The sequence below is a fragment of the Podarcis erhardii genome (genome assembly GCF_964252035.2).
Source record: "Podarcis erhardii genome assembly, chromosome: 8".
NCBI classification, from domain to species: Eukaryota; Metazoa; Chordata; class Lepidosauria; order Squamata; family Lacertidae; genus Podarcis; species Podarcis erhardii.
The window spans coordinates 16,218,090-16,236,196 of NC_138499.1; the positions used below are offsets into that span (position 1 = coordinate 16,218,090).

An 18,107-nucleotide genomic window follows, 5' to 3' on the forward strand; every position below is an offset into this window, starting at 1 on the left:
GGGGTATAGCAGAGACGTGTCCTTACAAATTAGGAAATCTTAGCCAGAGCCCTTCTGACAGGACTAGTCTTGCTTTGCAAGGTAAATATTGAGAATGGGAATAAGAGAATGTTCTCTTAGTCCAGCTGCCGATCTTTTAGTTCAGCTGCCAATCTCCTATGTGCTCTCTCTGTGTGCTTTCTCTTTTTTTAATAGAATAAGTTGGACGAACTCAATCGGCGTCTTTATGTCAAAGGAACGGAAGGTGAGGACACGGGGGCCAACTCCGTAAAATGAACCATTTTATTTCTCATGCTTAGCTTACTGCCAGTTTAACATGATAAGAAACCAGCCAGCATCTTGTGCATTTCTAACCAGGCAAATTTTGCTAGAAGTTGTTTAGGGAGCTTATGCACCCCTCACCCAAATCCCTTGCTATCTATCTGGTCCCATCTCTTCTGCCACACTTAATAGCTGCCGTGGCTGCAGTGCTACGGTGGCAGCAGGCATGAGCCAAAGGGCAGGGCACTTTGATTCCTGTGGCCAAAGATTCCCCTGGGGAATGTAGTTTTATAATACTGTGGGTAAAACCTCAATGCCTAGGACTTGCTGATCGTATGGTCAGCGGTTCAAATCCCCGCGGCGGGGTGAACTCCCGTCGTTCGGTCCCAGCTCCTGCCCACCTAGCAGTTTGAAGGCACTTTTAATTGCAAGTAGATAAATAGGTACCGCTTTATAGCAGGAAGGTAAACGGCGTTTCTGTGTGCTGTGCTGGTGCTGGCTCGCCAGCTGCAGCTTCGTCACGCTGGCCACGTGACCCGGAAGTGTCTGCGGACAGCGCTGGCTCCCGGCCTCTAGAGTGAGATGAGCATGCAACCCTAGAGTCAGACACGACTGGCCCGTACGGGCAGGGGTACCTTTACCTTTATAATTCTTTGCAAACTGGCTTTTATACATTTATAAAATGTATGTGTTGTATTGCGTGGGTCCCAAGCACAATCTTCTGTATATTGCAGATAACAAGCACCTCCTCTATGGTCGCCCAGCTGTTCTTTACCGTACAAAATACAGCATTTTGCACCACCACGACTTTGAAAGTGGCTACAGCGAAACATTCCTGATGCCTCTCTGGACGTCCTACACTATTTCAAAGCAGGTGACTGTTTTCCTGAATCTCTTAATGCATCCTATCAGACACATCATGGACTTGGCTGGATTGGTAAAAAAAACAAAACAATTTATACGTGTTGTATATGCAATATAACATTGTGCCAGAAGATGGTGACGTGAAGCCCTGTTTTTCTCTACCTATTTTCCCTGTTTAAATTTACAACACTTTAAACTGAAACACTTCTTTGATGTGTCAAGATCCAGCCCATGTTTAAGTGGTTTTCCCATAGTAAGACAGCCCTCTGAATACTAATGGACCTGCATGCAGCAGGAGAATAGTTTTTTCTTCCATACAGTATTACACTTGAATTGTGGACCTTTATGCCATTGCCAAAATCCTAAAGGTGAACATTACAAATGAGCAAATAATGAAGGCATGTTTTGCACTGAGAGAGAGAGATTATTTGGCACGATTGATTTGTACAGCACCATCTGTGTAGGTAGAACTTTTCTGAATAGCACAGAGGTCGTCCTCTGGCCTGAGTAGCCTTTAGTCCACATTTTGACAGAGAAAAGGAGAAGGGAGGAAGGGAGGACAGAGGCAAGGAGTAATAGGGAGAGAGCTTTTTAAGGACACAATGCCATTCAAAGGGCATATTTCCACCTTGAGGGTTTTTTAAAAATGCCTTTTGTTGTTTAGTCGTCTTAGTTGTGTTCGACTCTCCGTGACCCCATGAACCAGAGCATGCCTTGGAAACTCTCACTTTCTTCTCAAAGCTTCTCCTTTTTTATGTCCATGGAGTTTTCTTGGCAAAATACTGGAGTGGTTTGCCAGTTCGTTCTCCAGGTGGATCACATTTAGTCTAAACTCTCGGCTATGACCTGTCCGTCTTGGGTGGCCCTGCATGGCATAGCTCAGAGCTTCTTTGAGTTATTCAAGCCCCTTCGCCACAACCAGGCAGTGATCCATGAAGGGGTTAGGATGCCTACTCGGGTCCAAAAACACAGGAACAGCCCATCGCGTGTGCCCTGATCACTGCTTCTATGGACTTCAGGAACAAAGCTAGAAGGAGGCCCCCATTTACTGACCATTGGCGTAGCTGGCTCAGTATAGTCCGCACTGATTGGCAGAGGCTGCCCAGGGTTTCAGGCAGGGAGTCTTTGCCAGCCTTACCTGGGAGATCCCGGGGATTGAACATGGGACCTTCTGCATGCAAAGGAGATGCTCTGCCACTAAGCTATGGCCCCCTTCCCCCAAAGGCTACCCTCCATCTCTGTAAGCAGAACGCAACTGAAAGGGTTTGCCCTTCTTGGAAGCATTTAGCTAGCTACTGCCTCTCCCCTTATGAACCAACACACGGGCCCTGCAATCATCCTCTGAGGCTCTTCTCCATGTGCCTCTTCCATGAGAAGTCCAGAGGGTTTGCAACACAAGAATGGGCCTTTTCTGCAGTGGCTTCCCGTTTGGGGAATGCTCTCCCCAAAGAGGCTCACGGGGCACCTTCATTGCATACCTTTAGGCTCCAAGCGAAAACATTCCTCTTCTCCCAGGACTTTGGCTAATTAAAGAATCTATGGCCTTTTAAACTCTCTATGTGGGGGGGTATCGTTTTTGTTTGTTGCTATGTTACTTCCCCCCCCCTTCATTTTAACATTGTAAACTGCCCTGTGATCCTTGGATGAAGAGCAGTATAGGGATCTGATAAATGAATAAAGTTGTGGGTAACAGGATTCTGGGTTTTCAGTCTAATCCAACAAGACTCTCCTCCTGTACTCCAGGGTGCAAGATGGGGATTGAGTTTGCATTTCATATCTAAGTACGAAACATGCAGGAGAATAGGCTCTTTTAAGAAGTGGTGCACTAGTGTCAGTCTTTTTCTGAACAACAATGGAAGAGTAGGCATTAGAAGGAACTCCCTCCCTTGGCAGTTAAAGATGGTTGAATAGGTGGAGTTGGCAAAGCTGATGGGGAAGATCCAGAATCGGCGCAGTGAACTGTTTCAAAAGGACTGGAGCAAATTTATATTTTATTTGAAAGAAAATTGTAAACATTTTGTAGGTTTGACTTGAAACCTACTTGTCTTGAAAACGTTTGTAGGTTTGACTTGAAATGTTTGGTAATGTGAAAATAAGGAGCTGATTTACATATAAGAGGGTGAATGTTAAAAGTAGATATAAGGTAAATAAGTGTTTATAGAAATGCAATGAATTTGTTAAAGATATGTGGAAGTCAGAAGGAGGGAGGGGAAGGAGGTCGATGCTCGTTTTGAGCAATACTTTTAAGTTATGGATTTGTGTAATGAAAATGAAATGAAATATGGAAAACTCAATAAAAATTATATTTTTTAAAAAGGAAGAGTACTTGCTAGGGGATCCAGAAGCTCCATATTTTCCTGCTGAGAAATTCTGAATATTAAGCAGCATGTAAGAACATGAAATAAACAGGAGTATTTCTTCTCCTCCTTCTCCTCCTCCTCCTCCTCCTCCTATCAATGCAGGCAGAGGTGCCTGGAGCCACAGAGCAGCTGGCCAACTGTGTGAGGCCTGACCTGCGCATCTCTCCAAGCAATAGTCAGAGCTGCACAGCCTACAGAGTCGACAGACAAATGTCTTACGGATTCCTTTTCCCTCCCCGTAAGTTTAAATTTGGATATAGGGCATGGCGGCTACAGATTCTGATGCTCGCTGGCCATCTGTGCCAGTCCGAATGATGGTGATGGAACCTGAGCAGGGCTCCAAACAAGGGGCAGCAAAGGCATATGGGAAAGAACTCGCTGCTTTTGGTTGCTGCGGTTCCCACAGCTGAAGAGGCAAGCTGCTTCATAAGCTTGAGCAGCAGCAGCAGCAGCAGGTCTCTTTCAGTTTAATATCCTCCCAAGTGATCTCAGGCAATGCTGAGCACACACATGCTCTTCCCAATGCAGAGTTCTGTGAAACCCTGCATCCTCTAACACTAACTTGAGATAATGTTAATTTACCAAAAGTAAATCTGATTTATTTTATATTACCTCTCGGTCTTCTGTTCCTTGGTACCAAGGTATATTTAGCACTGTCCCTTTAGGGATACAATATTATTTCGATATTATACTATTGTTTTGCTGGTGGTGTGCAAAAATTTATTCTGCAGTCAGACCCAGGTACATGCTGCAGAAAGGAAGAAGTAGGGAGGTGCAGATTTCATGCAGCAGCAGAAAAACCGGAACCCAGAAAAACGTGCCCAGAGGCATCAGGGCAACCCAGTCAGATGGGCGGGGTACTTATCATCATCATCATCATCATCATCATCATCATCAGGTAAAAGGTAAAGGTACCCCTGCCCGTACGGGCCAGTCGTGTCTGACTCTAGGGTTGTGCGCCCATCTCACTTAAGAGGCCGGGGGCCAGCGCTGTCCGGAGACACTTCCGGGTCACGTGGCCAGCGTGACGAAGCTGCTCTGGCGAGCCTGCACCAGGGCAGCACACGAAAACACCGTTTACCTTCCCGCTATAAAGCGGTACCTATTTATCTACTTGCACTTAAGGGTGCTTTCGAACTGCTAGGTGGGCAGGAGCTGGGACCGAAAGACGGGAGCTCACCCCGCCGCGGGGATTCGAACCGCCGACCATACGATCGGCAAGCCCTAGGCGCTGAGGTTTTACCCACAGCACCACCCGTGTCCCCCATCATCATTATTATCATCATGCAATTATCATGTTAATTGCACAGTGAATTAAATCCCCCCCCAACTAAATCTTTGTCATTTTTGCGTGGTAATATCACAAATTTTGTGGTCTGTTTTTCGTATACCTAAAATCCTTTGCTTATTAGGGTCTACCCCACATTTTATTCAAAAAAATTGCTTTGCACAGGTTGAAGGTGGAAAGATAAGTCCTTAGGATCGCTTCCCCCAGAAATTTTAAGATACTATGCTGGTTGTATTGGGTACATACACACTTTTGCTGATCTTGCAGTTCCTATACTGGGGACCAAAAGGAGCTAATGTATTGGGGGAAAAGAGGGGGTTTCTAACTGGATCTGTGATGGGGTCAAAGGATTAACCCCCCTCCTTCCACAGTCCAGCTCCACCTCCCCCTGCCAATTGACCCAACTATTTAGGTGTCTATTTTAATCTCTCTTGTACTATGGCAAACAAGGGACGCGGGTGGTGCTGTGGGTTAAACCACAGAGCCTAGGACTTGCTGATCAGAAGGTCGACGGTTCAAATCCCCACGATGGGGTGAACTCCTGTTGCTCGGTCCCTGCTCCTGCCAACCTAGCAGTTCGAAAGCACATCAAAGTGCAAGTAGATAAATAGGTACCACTCCGGCGGGAAGGTAAACGGCAATTCCATGCGCTGCTCTGGTTTGCCAGAAGTGGCTTAGTCATGCTGGCCACATGACCCAGAAGCTATACGCCGGCTCCCTCGGCCAGTAAAGCGAGATGAGCGCCGCAACCCCAGAGTAGGCCACTATCAGGGGTCCCTTTACCTTTACCCTTACTATGGCAAACATTGCATTTAGTTTGGCTGTCTGTGTTTTGCTGCCAAAAGGAGTCCTTTTCCAGAGGACCAGGAACCAGCCAGTACTGTGTGTGCAGAGGCCTGGCCTTTCCAGGGTCCAGGTGTGCCAACTTGGCCCCGCGACTGTGGATACCTGGGGTGCCACACTGCATGCATTGCCCTGGCGCTGAAATTTGTGGTTGCCCGGCCCCTTCATGGGGATTTTTGTGGGTGGACAGGTACCCAGAGCCCCAGGGAGTTGGCACTTAGGCCAGAGTCTTCCTACAGGGCAACTCAGCTCTACTTGCTAAGGCATTACCTACTAGGCCCTGGGATTAAATGGCTGTACTGTCCTCTTCTCTTAGGAAGAGCACACAGAAGTCATAGAGAAGCATGCATGCATAACCAAATATCGGAAAGAGTGTCTTCTCAGGTGTTAAGGTTATCAGAAGGGGTTCTCTTGGTGGTTGCACCCAGGAATTTCTGAAAGTGGTGGCTGTTGCCCAGGGCATTTTCTGTGGCAGCCTCTGAGCTGTGGAGTCCCTTCCCCACAGACGTGGATCTGACACCTTCCTTACGTAGTTTTCATATGATGTTTGCCCTGTCCTTTAACAACTCACTTATCTATTTGTTTTTAACAGATTTTTATATTACATTTTTTCTATTGTTGTAGCCTGTTCTGGGGTAGAGGGATGGTCAAGAAACCATCACTATTTGTGGTTGTTTTCTCCAAATACAGGGGATGTCTGTCCTTGCAGCATCTCAGTAGATACCATATCCACCAATATAAAGTAATCCCGACAGAATGTATCTTTTTCTCTTTCAGAACTCAGTTCCTCAGCAGATGCAAAATACGATGCTTTTCTAATAACGAATGTCATTCCGATGTATCCTGCCTTCAAAAGTACGTACCTGGTTCTGATCTGCATTGGTAAAACTCTGCCTCTGGCTCTTCGGCGCATGTGTCTCTCTTCAAAGAGGCAGTGAACAAGGAAAATAACTCATTTAGGGTGCAAGTTCTCTCCACGGGGCTTAAAAGTTGTATGAGAACTTACTAGATCTTTGTTGTTGTTTAGTCGTTTAGTCATGTCCGACTCTTCATGAGCCCACATCTGCTTTCAATGCCAGGGCAGAATCCTTAGGGAAAATGAGTCTACCTGGTAATTTCATCTACCTGGTAATTTCAACGTGCACCAGGAAGCAGAGAAAGATCAGATTGTGCGTGGATGTTTTACATCAGTACTTTTAATGTTACGTTTTCACAGTACCGTTCACAAACCTTCTCATAACTATAAAGTTCATGAAAGCATTGATCATAAAAATAACTCCCCAGCTATGATTTTATGACGGGCATTTGCATGCCATCCCATAATGTAATATGATTTATTAGCAGCTTGCAATAAATAAATAAATAAAGTTAACCATAAAATCAAACTACAGAAACAAACATCACAAAACTGTCTTCCACCAGGGCTTTAAAGGTTAAAACCAGCACTTTAAATTGGGCCCAGAAACAGACGATGAATACAAAAACCAAAAACCAACATCATGCAAACCGGAAATAATGATGATGATGATGATAATAATAATAATAATAATAATAATAATAATAATAATAATAATAATAATTTGTTGTTTATATGCCTCCCATCTGACAGGGTTGCCCCAGCCATTCTGGTCAGCTTCCAACAAATTAAAACATCATACACAGTAGAACATCAAACATTTAAAAATTCCCTATACAGGGCTCCCTTCAGATGTCCTCTGAGAAGGAGGCACACTGAGCTGAAGAAGACAGCAGAGGAGCTCCTCCAGATGAATTGTTTATTTGAGCATTCATCCTAATTTGCTTGCATGAAGCTATATGCCTTCCTGTCAATCAATTGCCGTCCCATACTTTTTAATGTGCTTCCCCATCACTTTCCTAACTGCAAGAAGCCTAGATTATTATTATCTTACAAGTGGATTTGATGTGACTGAGCACTTTTAAACCACTTGAATTGCAAAACCGTGAGTTTCCAGTGTGCAATTTAATCCCTCCCTAGGAACGCCGACAGACTGGCAGCGACTCATGAGCGAGTCTGTAAAAGCCTTGGTGCCTAAATGGGGCCATTGTAGGCAGTGCTTGCCTGCGGAAGGCATCCTAAAAAAACACAAAAAACAGCACAGGGCAAATAGCATGATCCACCTAAAAGCACAATGTTGGGGAACTACAGTTGGCATCTATGTGTGCTTGCATGCGTAAGGTCATGTGTAAGAACAGCAAAAGAAACCCATCCTGTTTTTGTAGACAAGAACAATGCGATATCTGTGTGGTGCCCATTGCAATGCCAGCCTCGGAGTGGCACTGTGTATTTCCTTTGTTTTGGACTGGCCAGAGGGAGGGAAATGAGAGAACAAAATATGGGAGCAGGAAAATAAAAATAAAAACAGGGGGGAAAAATGAATTTGTATGATCTGCAAGACAGAGCTGTCCCACCAGGCCTTTGGTCAGGGCGAGCCTGACTCCCTCCTTTGGCAATCTTTACAGAACTTAAGCTTATGGTTGCCATCAATTTGATTTTAATTAATTTTTATAATGAAATGTTTTAGAAGGTTGCACTATTTTATTGTTGTTAGCCGCCCTGAGCTCGGCTTCGGCTGGGGAGGGCGGGATATAAATAAAATTTATTATTATTATTATTATTATTATTATTATTGATATTTGACCCAAAAGCATGGGAAGTGACTCTTTGAATACTGTGCCAGGTTTTCGAATATGAATGCATAAACACAGAATTGGTGGATTATGTACTATGTTTTTAAAAAGAATTGTCCTTGAGAATTATGGTTTTAGAATTGTTAGTTAATGTAATCCTAGTAACATGATAATGCAGCCGTACATATAATTTCTATCAATAAAAACATCCCTTAACCTCCTGGTTATATCGATGCAGATTAGTATACCGGTAAATTTCCTGACAGCCCCACTTTGTCAATTCCAGAAAATGACCAAGGTCCGTGTTGGGTGCTCTAGTCAAACAAGCTCCGATTCTCACTTTTTTTGTTAAAATGAATTACTAGCAAAATGCCCATAATAGGGGTGGACTTGGGGGGGTGTGGAGACTTTGCTGGTGCATTACAAACCACCCTTAGGGGTGTGCTGTGCACTCTGTGTGCTACAGGTATGCATTGTGCCAGTATGGGAATCCCAATTGTGAGGGCTGTCCGGTGTCAGCGCTCACAGCAGTGCTTTGCATGTTCCATATGGGAATGATCTGCAATCACTCAATATATGCAAGAGACTAAAAGGTGTAGCTGAATGAACTGTAAGGGGCTAACTATGCTCCCTACCTCTGGTGAACCTGGTCAGTGATAACTTCCCCTCTACCATATATATACAGTGGTACCTCGGGTTTCATACGCTTCAGGTTACATACACTTCAGGTTACAGACTCCGCTAACCCAAAAATAGTACCTCAGGTTAAGAACTTTGCTTCAGGATGAGAACAGAAATCCTGTGGTGGCAGCAGGAGGCCTCATTAGCTAAAGTGGTACCTCAGGTTAAGAACAGTTTCAGGTTAAGAACAGACCTCCAGAACGAATTAAGTTCTTAACCAGAGGTACCACTGTAGAATCAACAGAAGTTTCTCTTTCTTAATCTACATGAGAAGTGACTTTTATAAACCACATTTCCTCTTACTGCTTTTAAGGATAATTTGCGCTCTCTCTCTCTCTCTCTCTCTCTCTCGTCTCTTTTAAATTCAGAGGTGTGGAATTACTTCCAACGGGTTTTGGTGAAGAGATATGCCATTGAGCGGAACGGAGTCAATGTTATAAGTGGCCCGATCTTTGATTACGACTTCGATGGTTTGCATGACACGCCGGACAAGATAAAGCTGTAAGAATCTTCTCCTCTAGGCTGGAGTCTCTTTTGAATGGCAACTTAGGAGTTGAACTGAACACTGGGACTTAGCTATGCATGCCATAAAGTAAAGGTACCCCTGACCGTTATGTCCAGTCGCGGACGACTCTGAGGTTGCTCACTCATCTCGCTCTATAGGCCAAGGGAACTGGCGTTTGTCCACAGACAGTTTCCGGGTCATGTGGCCAGCATGACTAAGCCACTTCTGGCGAACCAGAGCAGTGCATGGAAACGCCGTTTACCTTCCCGCCGGAGCGGTACCTATTTATCTACTTGCACTTTGACGTGCTTTCGAACTGCTAGGTGGGCAGGAGCAGGAGCAGGGACCGGGCAACGGGAGCTCACCCTGTCGCGGGGATTCGAACTGCTGACCTTCCGATCAGCAAGCCCTAGGCTCTGTGGTTTAGACCACAGTGCCGGATTGTGCTATTGCAGGCATGTCCAACTTAAAGTAGGCTGTGATCTATGATCCAATATAAAAACTGGCAGTGATCTACCACCCAGGGATGGTTGCAGGGTGGGCGGGCGCTGGCTACTTCCCCCAAGGGGGCAGGGATAGTGGGCAGGTGGGCGCTGGCTGCTTCCCCGACAATGTCTCCAATGGAGGGTGAGTGGTGATCGACCAGAATTCATCGCAGGATCTACTCGCCATTCATGATAGAGGACAAGGTGGTGCTATTAGATATGTACCCAAGGGAAACCTCCTTGCTCCGTTGGGTCCAAGCGCTGGCCCAGCCCATGTCCAAGCCTGCATCCCTATTTGCTAATCGTGCATGCAGGCTAGGATCCGGCTCCTGATAGGTGCCACAGCCTTACACCCATGCCACCTTATCCAGACAGGGCACTGATGCTGCGATTCCCCTGTCTGGTTCTTAGAGGCACCTCTGCCATCCTCTAACACTGCTGCACCAAAAGGGGTGACCAGACTTCTTGGAAGTTTGCTCCTTTTGGTAGATTCCTACTGACTTGTTCAGGCGGTGACTTCCCCCAGAATCAGATTGGCTCAGGAAATAATGCAAGCTGTGTGCAAAGTTTTTAAAAAACCCATACCCTAGAATAACACCTAGAGCAGTGCACAGTGTAGCATTTCAGCATTAAAGACAAAGTGCTTTAAAATAGTGTAAAACCAAAACCAACTCATAAAAATAAAAGGGTATTGGCAAATTGCCCTAAGTTTGAGAGGTGACCTACTGAACCTCTCTGGGGCAGAAGTTTCACAAGCTGCATGCCGCAATCTAAAAGACCCTGTCTCTCATCCCAACCTATTGTGCTTCTGGAAGTGATGGGATGCATAGCTCGATTTATTAGACAGGCACACAGGCTCATATGGGAGGAGATGATGCTCTGCAAACAGCTGTAGCCTGAGTGACAGAGCATCTGCTTTCAACGCAGAAATCCAAGGCTCACTTGCTGGCATCTCCACATAGAACTGGGAATGTCTGGAACCCTGGAGAGCTACTGCCAGTCAGTGTAGACAATACAGTCATACCTCATGTTACGTTTGCTTCATGTTACGTTCTTTCAGGTTACATCCCGCAGCGACCCGGAAGTACTGGAAAGGGTTACTTCTGGGTTTCACCACTCACGCATGCACCGAAGCACAAAATGATGTCAAGCACATGCACAGAAGTGGCGAATCGCAACCCGTGTGTGCGCAGACGCGCCGCTGTGGGTTGCGCTCTTTTCATGTTGCAAACGGGCCTCTGGAACAGATCCCGTTCGCAACCAGAGCTACCACTGTATTGAGCTAGACAGACTGTTTCCTGTGCTTCAGATATCCTGGTACCAAATTGTGTAGCACTTTTCAGGTCAGCATCAGAACTTTGAATTGTTCCCAGAGAGATCACTTTCATCTGCACTCACTTGCAAAACTTGGGCTCTCTGATACAATCGGCAAAGCAGGTTCCAGGAGTCAATCTGGCAGCCATATTTTGCACCGGCTTCCAAATGCTTTTCAGAACAAGCTCCAAATGGAGCACACTGTAGTAAGCCAGACTGTGTGTGCCCAGGGCAAAACGCTTGTTGAGCTGGAGAAGAATTTGGGGGATTTCTGCAATGTTCTCCTCAGCTTTGAATTGAACATTTACAAGCTTCTGAGCCTTCTGCTCCGGTCCAAACCCAGTGAGTTTCACCAGCATCTCTACTTCACTTGGTAACCTTAACTAAACCATTAGTCCAAAACACTTGTATCTCGTGCCAAAATACCAGTCAGTATTGCTGAGTTTTCTACAGCTCCGAAAGATATTTTAAAGTGCTTTCTATGCCTTTCTGATAAGATGTTTTCCCTCTTGAAAAGGATGAAATATCAAAACGTGATAGCAATAAATGCAGTTGTATTTGTGGTGGGGCTTTTGGCTTTGGATATTTTAACACACCTGTTTCCCTATGCGTTTGAAGAGGATTTTGCCATCATTCTAGAAGGAACCTTCCAAATGTTCTTGAACTTCCAAACCCTCAGCATTCCTGCTGGCCATGACAGCTGTTGAAGTCCAGCAACATATTCTGGACAACCTAGTATCCCCACTTCTGTTGCAAAAACTTGATATACTATAAATCCTTTTTAATAGGTAGCTGAACTGGGGGCTGTTATTTACCCAAAATCTGTTTCAAAATGTCCTTTAGGTGTGTTTGTAATTTTAAAAAATAACCAAAAACCCTCTCCTTTCTTCTAGGTATGTGGAAGGAAGTTCAATCCCAGTCCCAACCCATTACTACAGTATTATAACAAGTTGTTTAGATTTCACTCAGCCAGCTGACAAGTGTGATGGACCACTGTCTGTTCTGTCATATATATTCCCACACCGTCCGGACAATGATGAGAGCTGCTTTGTAAGTTCAAACAGATACCTTTGCTTTTTTTCTTATGAAACCAGGAAACAGGAAGAAAAGAGGGAGTAACTTCCTGTCTTGTTCGGCTGCAGTGATGTTCTGGCTGTTTGTTCTACCTGATGCAGGTCAGGAATTCTGTAACTGAGCTAAAAGTCCAAAAAGTGAAACTTTCAGCCCATGCTTTGGAGGTGGGGAATTTCGCTCCCTTGCATTTTGGTGCGGGGGGGGGGGGTGCAAATGGGGTGCATTTCAGAGGACGGGGAGCAAAATTTGCTGACACATCACCTTGTTTTGCAGATGTTGGTGACCAGTGTGTATTCGTTTAATCCTGAAAGAGAAAAGAACTAGGAAAGAGCTGTATTCATATTTTATTTTGATTTCATAAATTGGAATTACAACTTTATCCCAGATAAAGTTTATTCCCACTTCAGATTTTAATTTGTTTTGACATTTTTTGTTAGTTTGGAAAATTATTGAGAACAATGAAACAAATGTGACTGCAGTGAACATGGTTTGAAATGAATTTAATGACCAAATACTGAAACAGAAGCAGGCTTTAATAATGGGAAGAAGTGATGCCACAAGAACAGCAGCAATCTTGTATGACCAAAGTCCTAATAATCAGAGAATTATCCAACACTAATTTGAATAATTCAGGGTGATAAATTGTGAATGTTCATGAACATGGCCAACCAGGTTGAAAACAACAAGAAAATGACTTATAAAAACTTGCTGGAATTCTCTCTCTTTCTCTTTCTCTTTCTCTTTCTCTTTCTCTTTCTCTTTCTCTTTCTCTTTCTCTTTCTCTTTCTCTTTCTCAGTAAAGCGTGTTAAATCACTGAACTATGCAAAAGTATGCAGTTCATTAATTTTTATATACAGGCAACTCTGAATTTACGTGGGAGTTACATGTTGGGGATGGTACATAAAGCCAAAATTGCCTATAGTCAAAATACATTGGGTGCTGTGGCGGGTGGGATGACCAACACACACATATACAGTGGTGCCCCGCAAGACAAACGCCTCGCAAGATGGAAAACCCGCTAGACGAAAGGGTTTTCCGTTTTGGAGGCGCTTCGCAAAACGAATTTCCCTATGGGGTTGCTTCGCAAGACGAAAATGTCTTGCGAGTTCCTGCGGGGTTTTTCCCCTTCCCCCCTTTTCCTAAGCCCTAAGCCGCTTATCAGCTGATCCGCTGATAAGCCACTTATCAGCTGATCCGCTAAAAGCCGCTAAACCGCTAATAGTGCTAATCCGCTAAGCTGTCAATGGACTTGCTTCGCAAGACGAAAAAACCGCTATACGAAGAGCCTCACGGAACGGATTAACTTCGTCTTGCGAGGCACCACTGTATATATTTATTTGCATTTCCAGATGTTGTTAGACTGCAGCTTCTATCATCCAGCAGGCCAATGGTCAAGAACGATGAAAGTTGCAGTCCAGCAACATCTGGGGAACCAAGACTGGGAAAGGCTGCTTTTGAGATATAAGACTCCCAAGGAACACTGGTAAGCAATCACAGACTACTTAACACTGTAAGTACTCTGGGCTTGCTTACCTGTGTTCCTCACAAGTGATGCATATGAAGCCTATTTACACAGCAGAAGAGTTCCATTGTGAATACAGGCATAGGCATCTGTATTTGCCATCTGCTTCTGTTGATTTAAACATGTAGAGATTTGCACTCAGCTTCTTTCCGATGGGAACAGTTTGGTGTGTGCGTCTCTCCTCTGAGCACTCTTAAGGGCTTGGATGAACCATTTAACACATCCATACTTGGCTAGAGAGGTGCTACTTCTTCACAATTAATCATGGCAAGTAGTAGCGATCATCTCTAGAGTCTAGAGTGCTATCAATAAAGAGGAGAAGAAGTAAAGTCATTTCTCAAGGGGAGAGGAGAAGTAAAAAGGGATGGAGGCAAATGTTTATAGATTCTCTAACAACAAATTGTAAGTTGTGTGTGTGTGAGAGAGAGGTGTATACTGCACTTGTACAAGCATAATGTATGCAAGGTACATTTTGAACAGAGGGTCAGAAAAGAGCAGGTATTTAACTGTTCTAATTGCTGGGGGTTCATTGTTTAAAAACAACCCCCTTCCACAAATGCAGAACTGTGTGTCCCCCCCAAATATGTTTGCTTGTGTGTGCTTTTACGGAGGAGACTAGAATACAGCAAGCAGGGAAAGAGCACAAAGCAACCCTTTTCTTCCTGCCAGACCTCTCTTTTAAAATCTCAGTAGTTGGAGCAGGCGATGCAGGTTTTCTGGGGGAAATATTCTATTTTCAGTTTGCATCAGAGTTAACATTCTGATGTCCTGGAATGGCGGGCGGGGGGAAATATTTGACTCACAAAACAATGTCTTAAATATGTGAAATATATTCAGAGTCCTGTAGTGATTTCATGCTCTTTATTGCAGCTTGTAAAACAGTGATTGAATTGCTCCCCAAACCTCAGGCTTTTATATACATTAGTTACACAATGAGTCCCATCTGATTGGCTGATTTTGCTTCCCTCCTGGAGCCTGATTGGTCTTTTCCTGTAGGCCAATCAGTTGTTGCATTCTGGGATCCTACTTGCCTATTGTTCTAGGGTCCAAGCTTAGTATATAACAATATGTACCGTATTTTTCGCCCTATAGGACACACTTTTTCCCCTCCAAAAATGAAGGGGAAATGTGTGTGCGTCCTATGGGGCGAATGCAGGCTTTCGCTGAAGCCTGGAGAGCGAGAGGCGTCGGTGCGCACCAACCCCTCTCGCTCTCCACGCTTTAGGAAGTTATCTGTAAGCCTTGGGAGCCCTATGCTTCGTGCAAATGTCCGCAAGCCTTGGGAGCCTGGCGGGAGTTCCTGCCGGGCTCGCAAGTCTTGCGGGCAGCAACCTGCAGCCTGAAGCAGGGGGCGCACTCCGGAGTGTGCCCCATGCTTCGCGCAAATGTCCGCATATTTTTTTTTCTTCATCCCCCCCCTTGCAGGTTCTTCTTAACAAATCACAAACCCTCTCTTTATAAAGGCCATAGTTGAAGTAAAATAAATTATGGAGAGTGGGACACTCACTTTAAGAGGGGAGAGTGCATGTCTGAATGAACGAATGAAACTTTATTTGCGTCAGCCATCGGCCATAGCGACAAAAGAACATTGCGGTATACACAGAACAAAATAAAATAGTCACATTGCCTTTCAATTCCAGAACTCCTCTGAGGACGAATCCCGGTGGGTTGAAGAGCTCTTGAAAATGCACACTGCCAGAGTACGTGACATTGAGCAGCTCACAAGCTTGGATTTCTTCCGGAAGACCAGCCGAAGCTACACAGAAATCCTCTCTTTAAAGACATATCTGCATACATTTGAAAGTGATATTTAACCTTCCTCTTTAAACTCAGCCCATCCATCCTCTCATGAAGTGGTGTATATTTTTATATTATATTTATTAATTTGAAACAGGACATTAAAATTATTAGTCGTATTTTTTGTTTGTTTGTTAATCTTGCATCAAATCTTAAAATATATTAAAGTCTTGTGTCAGTTGTTTTTGATTTTATTTTATTTTTAATGTAGGGTGTATGTCTTGGTCTCTCCCTGTCTGCCTCCCCCCTCCCTTGCCCCCAAGCTGAGATTTTTTTGAGTGCTTGCTGACACTCAAGTCTCTTGGTCAAAGCTTTTTCAAATGGTGCTGCAGAGTTGATTAATTACTTGGAGGAAACCTTTTTAATTTTTCCAGCACTCCCTTACCTTCTGTTGTTTTTTTGGTTTTTTGTTTAGTCCTGTACTGTGTATCAAACATGTAAAATGACAATTACTGTTAACTATGTGATAGACATATTTAAGCTCCATAGAGAATAGAAACTTAAATATAATAAAACCACACATTCAGGTTTTTTTACTTTGTGTTCCTTTCTCGCACAGTGTTTTGAAATTCTGGATGTCAGAGTCTTTCCCCTTAGGTTGGGTTTCCAACCTGCTACTCTGTGGCTCCAACAGGACGTAAGTGAAGTGAGGAAATAGCACCCATATTTCTTTCCAGTGCTCCTGAAACCCTACCCTGCTGCGGTGTGCTTCAAGGCTCAAAATGGCAGCTAGTCATGAGGGGAGTTTTCTAGAGAATGGGAAATAGGATCTCTGCCCCCCTTTATCCTTGCAACCACGCTCACTATTGTGCTCTCTATAACCTCCATGTTGCAGATCCACTTAACCCTAATTCCTTCAGGATACTGTACATCCCTCTTTTCCTTTTAAACTTGTTTCCATTTTCTCTTCTGTACTTGACACCCTCAACACACCCTCAGCCCAGGAAGCAAATGGATACAGGCCCTAATAATAATAATAATAATAATAATAATAATAATAATAATAATAATTTACAAACCAACATTTTTGGAGTATGTGAAAACCATGGTTTGTTTCATGTGCCATGCTTCCAAATTGATAAGCACTTCACTATATAAACTTGATATTTAGAGGGAATGCTGGATTCTGTCTCTGTGTTGACAAGAGAATAGGTGTCGGACATTTTGTGGGCATCCCTCCCTCATTTATGAGTGGGTTGTGTTTTTAATAGAGTAGAAAAGAACTCTACATCATTTCCAAATACAGGAGAACATTATATAATCTATGGCTGTGTATTCACCATACATTTAAAGCACATGACTTCCCATGAAGAATCCTGGAGTAGTTTGTTAAGGGTGCTGGGAATTGTAGTTTTGTGAGGGGTAAACTACAGTCCGCAGGCATATTTGCGGGAAGTCCTGTGCTTTGAATTACGGTATAAACTCAGCCTAATTCTCCACACCAAGGCAGGGCTTTCTGTTCTCTGTTCCCTAGCATACTGGCCAGTTCCATTTCGAATTAAAGCGTGCTGTGTTAGTTTTAACAAGGGATAACAGAGATTTTAATTGACACCTACGCTGACCGGATCTCGTAGTGCTACTCAATGAATGAATAATAATGTTTTCATGTCCCAAAGTAATAAGGTTGCCCACGGAAACTCTAGCCAGGTCAGTTTTCTTTGGAAGAGAAAGCACTAGAGGCAAAATTACTGCATTAATAAATAAATAAAAAGCCCCAGGTAATTACACACTTCCAATATTTCACAGATAAAAGTAGAGACACTCTTGGGTGTACTTGCAACACACTTATTTACAGCTAGACTGCGTGTGATGCTCATTTGCATTATTTCCCGGAACATATTTAAAGAAAATAGTCCTGAGGGAAGCACTGAATGAGAGCACAAAGAGCACTGGTGGGAGGTTGTGCTTGACCCTTCCATTCCCATCATTTGATTATTCAAAAGCCCTTCCCAAGCTGGTTTTCCATATGAGGAAAAGACACATGACCCCTGTTGGTGAAAAACAGCTTGGGGAACAGCAGAAAGAAAAATGAGTAAACCACACCTCTCCGCCCTCTGTGCTTTTATTTGCAGCCACCAAGACTGCTTTGCGTCTTAAAAAAGCAAAAGCGAAACGTCGCAATACAGTCACACCTTGGTTCTCAAATGCCTTGGTACTTGTACATTTTGGCTCCTGAACGCCCCAAACACAGAAGTGTTCTGGTTTTCAAACGTTTTTTGGAAGCCGAACATCCGACACGGCTTCCGCTTGAGTGCAGGAAGCTCCCACAGCCAATCAGAAGCCGCGTCTTGGTTTTTGAACAGTTTTGGGAGTCGAACGGACTCCCGGAACGGATTAAGTTTGAGAACCAAGGTTCCACTGTATACTGATACATCACAATGACTGAAATAAGGATGGAGCTATGTATGTAGACATGGGTGGCACTGTGGTCTAAACCACTGAGCCTAGGGCTTGCTGATCAGA

The 18,107-nt window shown here is 44.1% G+C and overlaps 1 protein-coding gene across 4 annotated transcripts in view; it reads left to right on the forward strand.

Annotated features, from left to right (window-relative positions):
• The window catches only part of ENPP2 (ectonucleotide pyrophosphatase/phosphodiesterase 2), an 85,298-nt gene extending 69,122 nt beyond the window's left edge, over positions 1-16,176 (forward strand). For all 4 annotated transcript variants that reach the window (XM_081874120.1, XM_081874119.1, XM_081874122.1 and 1 more), the window contains 7 exons: positions 196-244; positions 996-1,135; positions 3,588-3,723; positions 6,394-6,471; positions 9,315-9,447; positions 12,144-12,300; positions 15,488-16,176. In XM_081874120.1, the coding sequence (XP_081730246.1) occupies positions 196-244; positions 996-1,135; positions 3,588-3,723; positions 6,394-6,471; positions 9,315-9,447; positions 12,144-12,300; positions 15,488-15,661 (867 nt within the window). In that variant the 3' untranslated portion in view covers positions 15,662-16,176. The remainder of the gene's footprint in view (positions 1-195; positions 245-995; positions 1,136-3,587; positions 3,724-6,393; positions 6,472-9,314; positions 9,448-12,143; positions 12,301-15,487) is intronic.
• Positions 16,177-18,107: the final 1,931 nt, after the last annotated feature.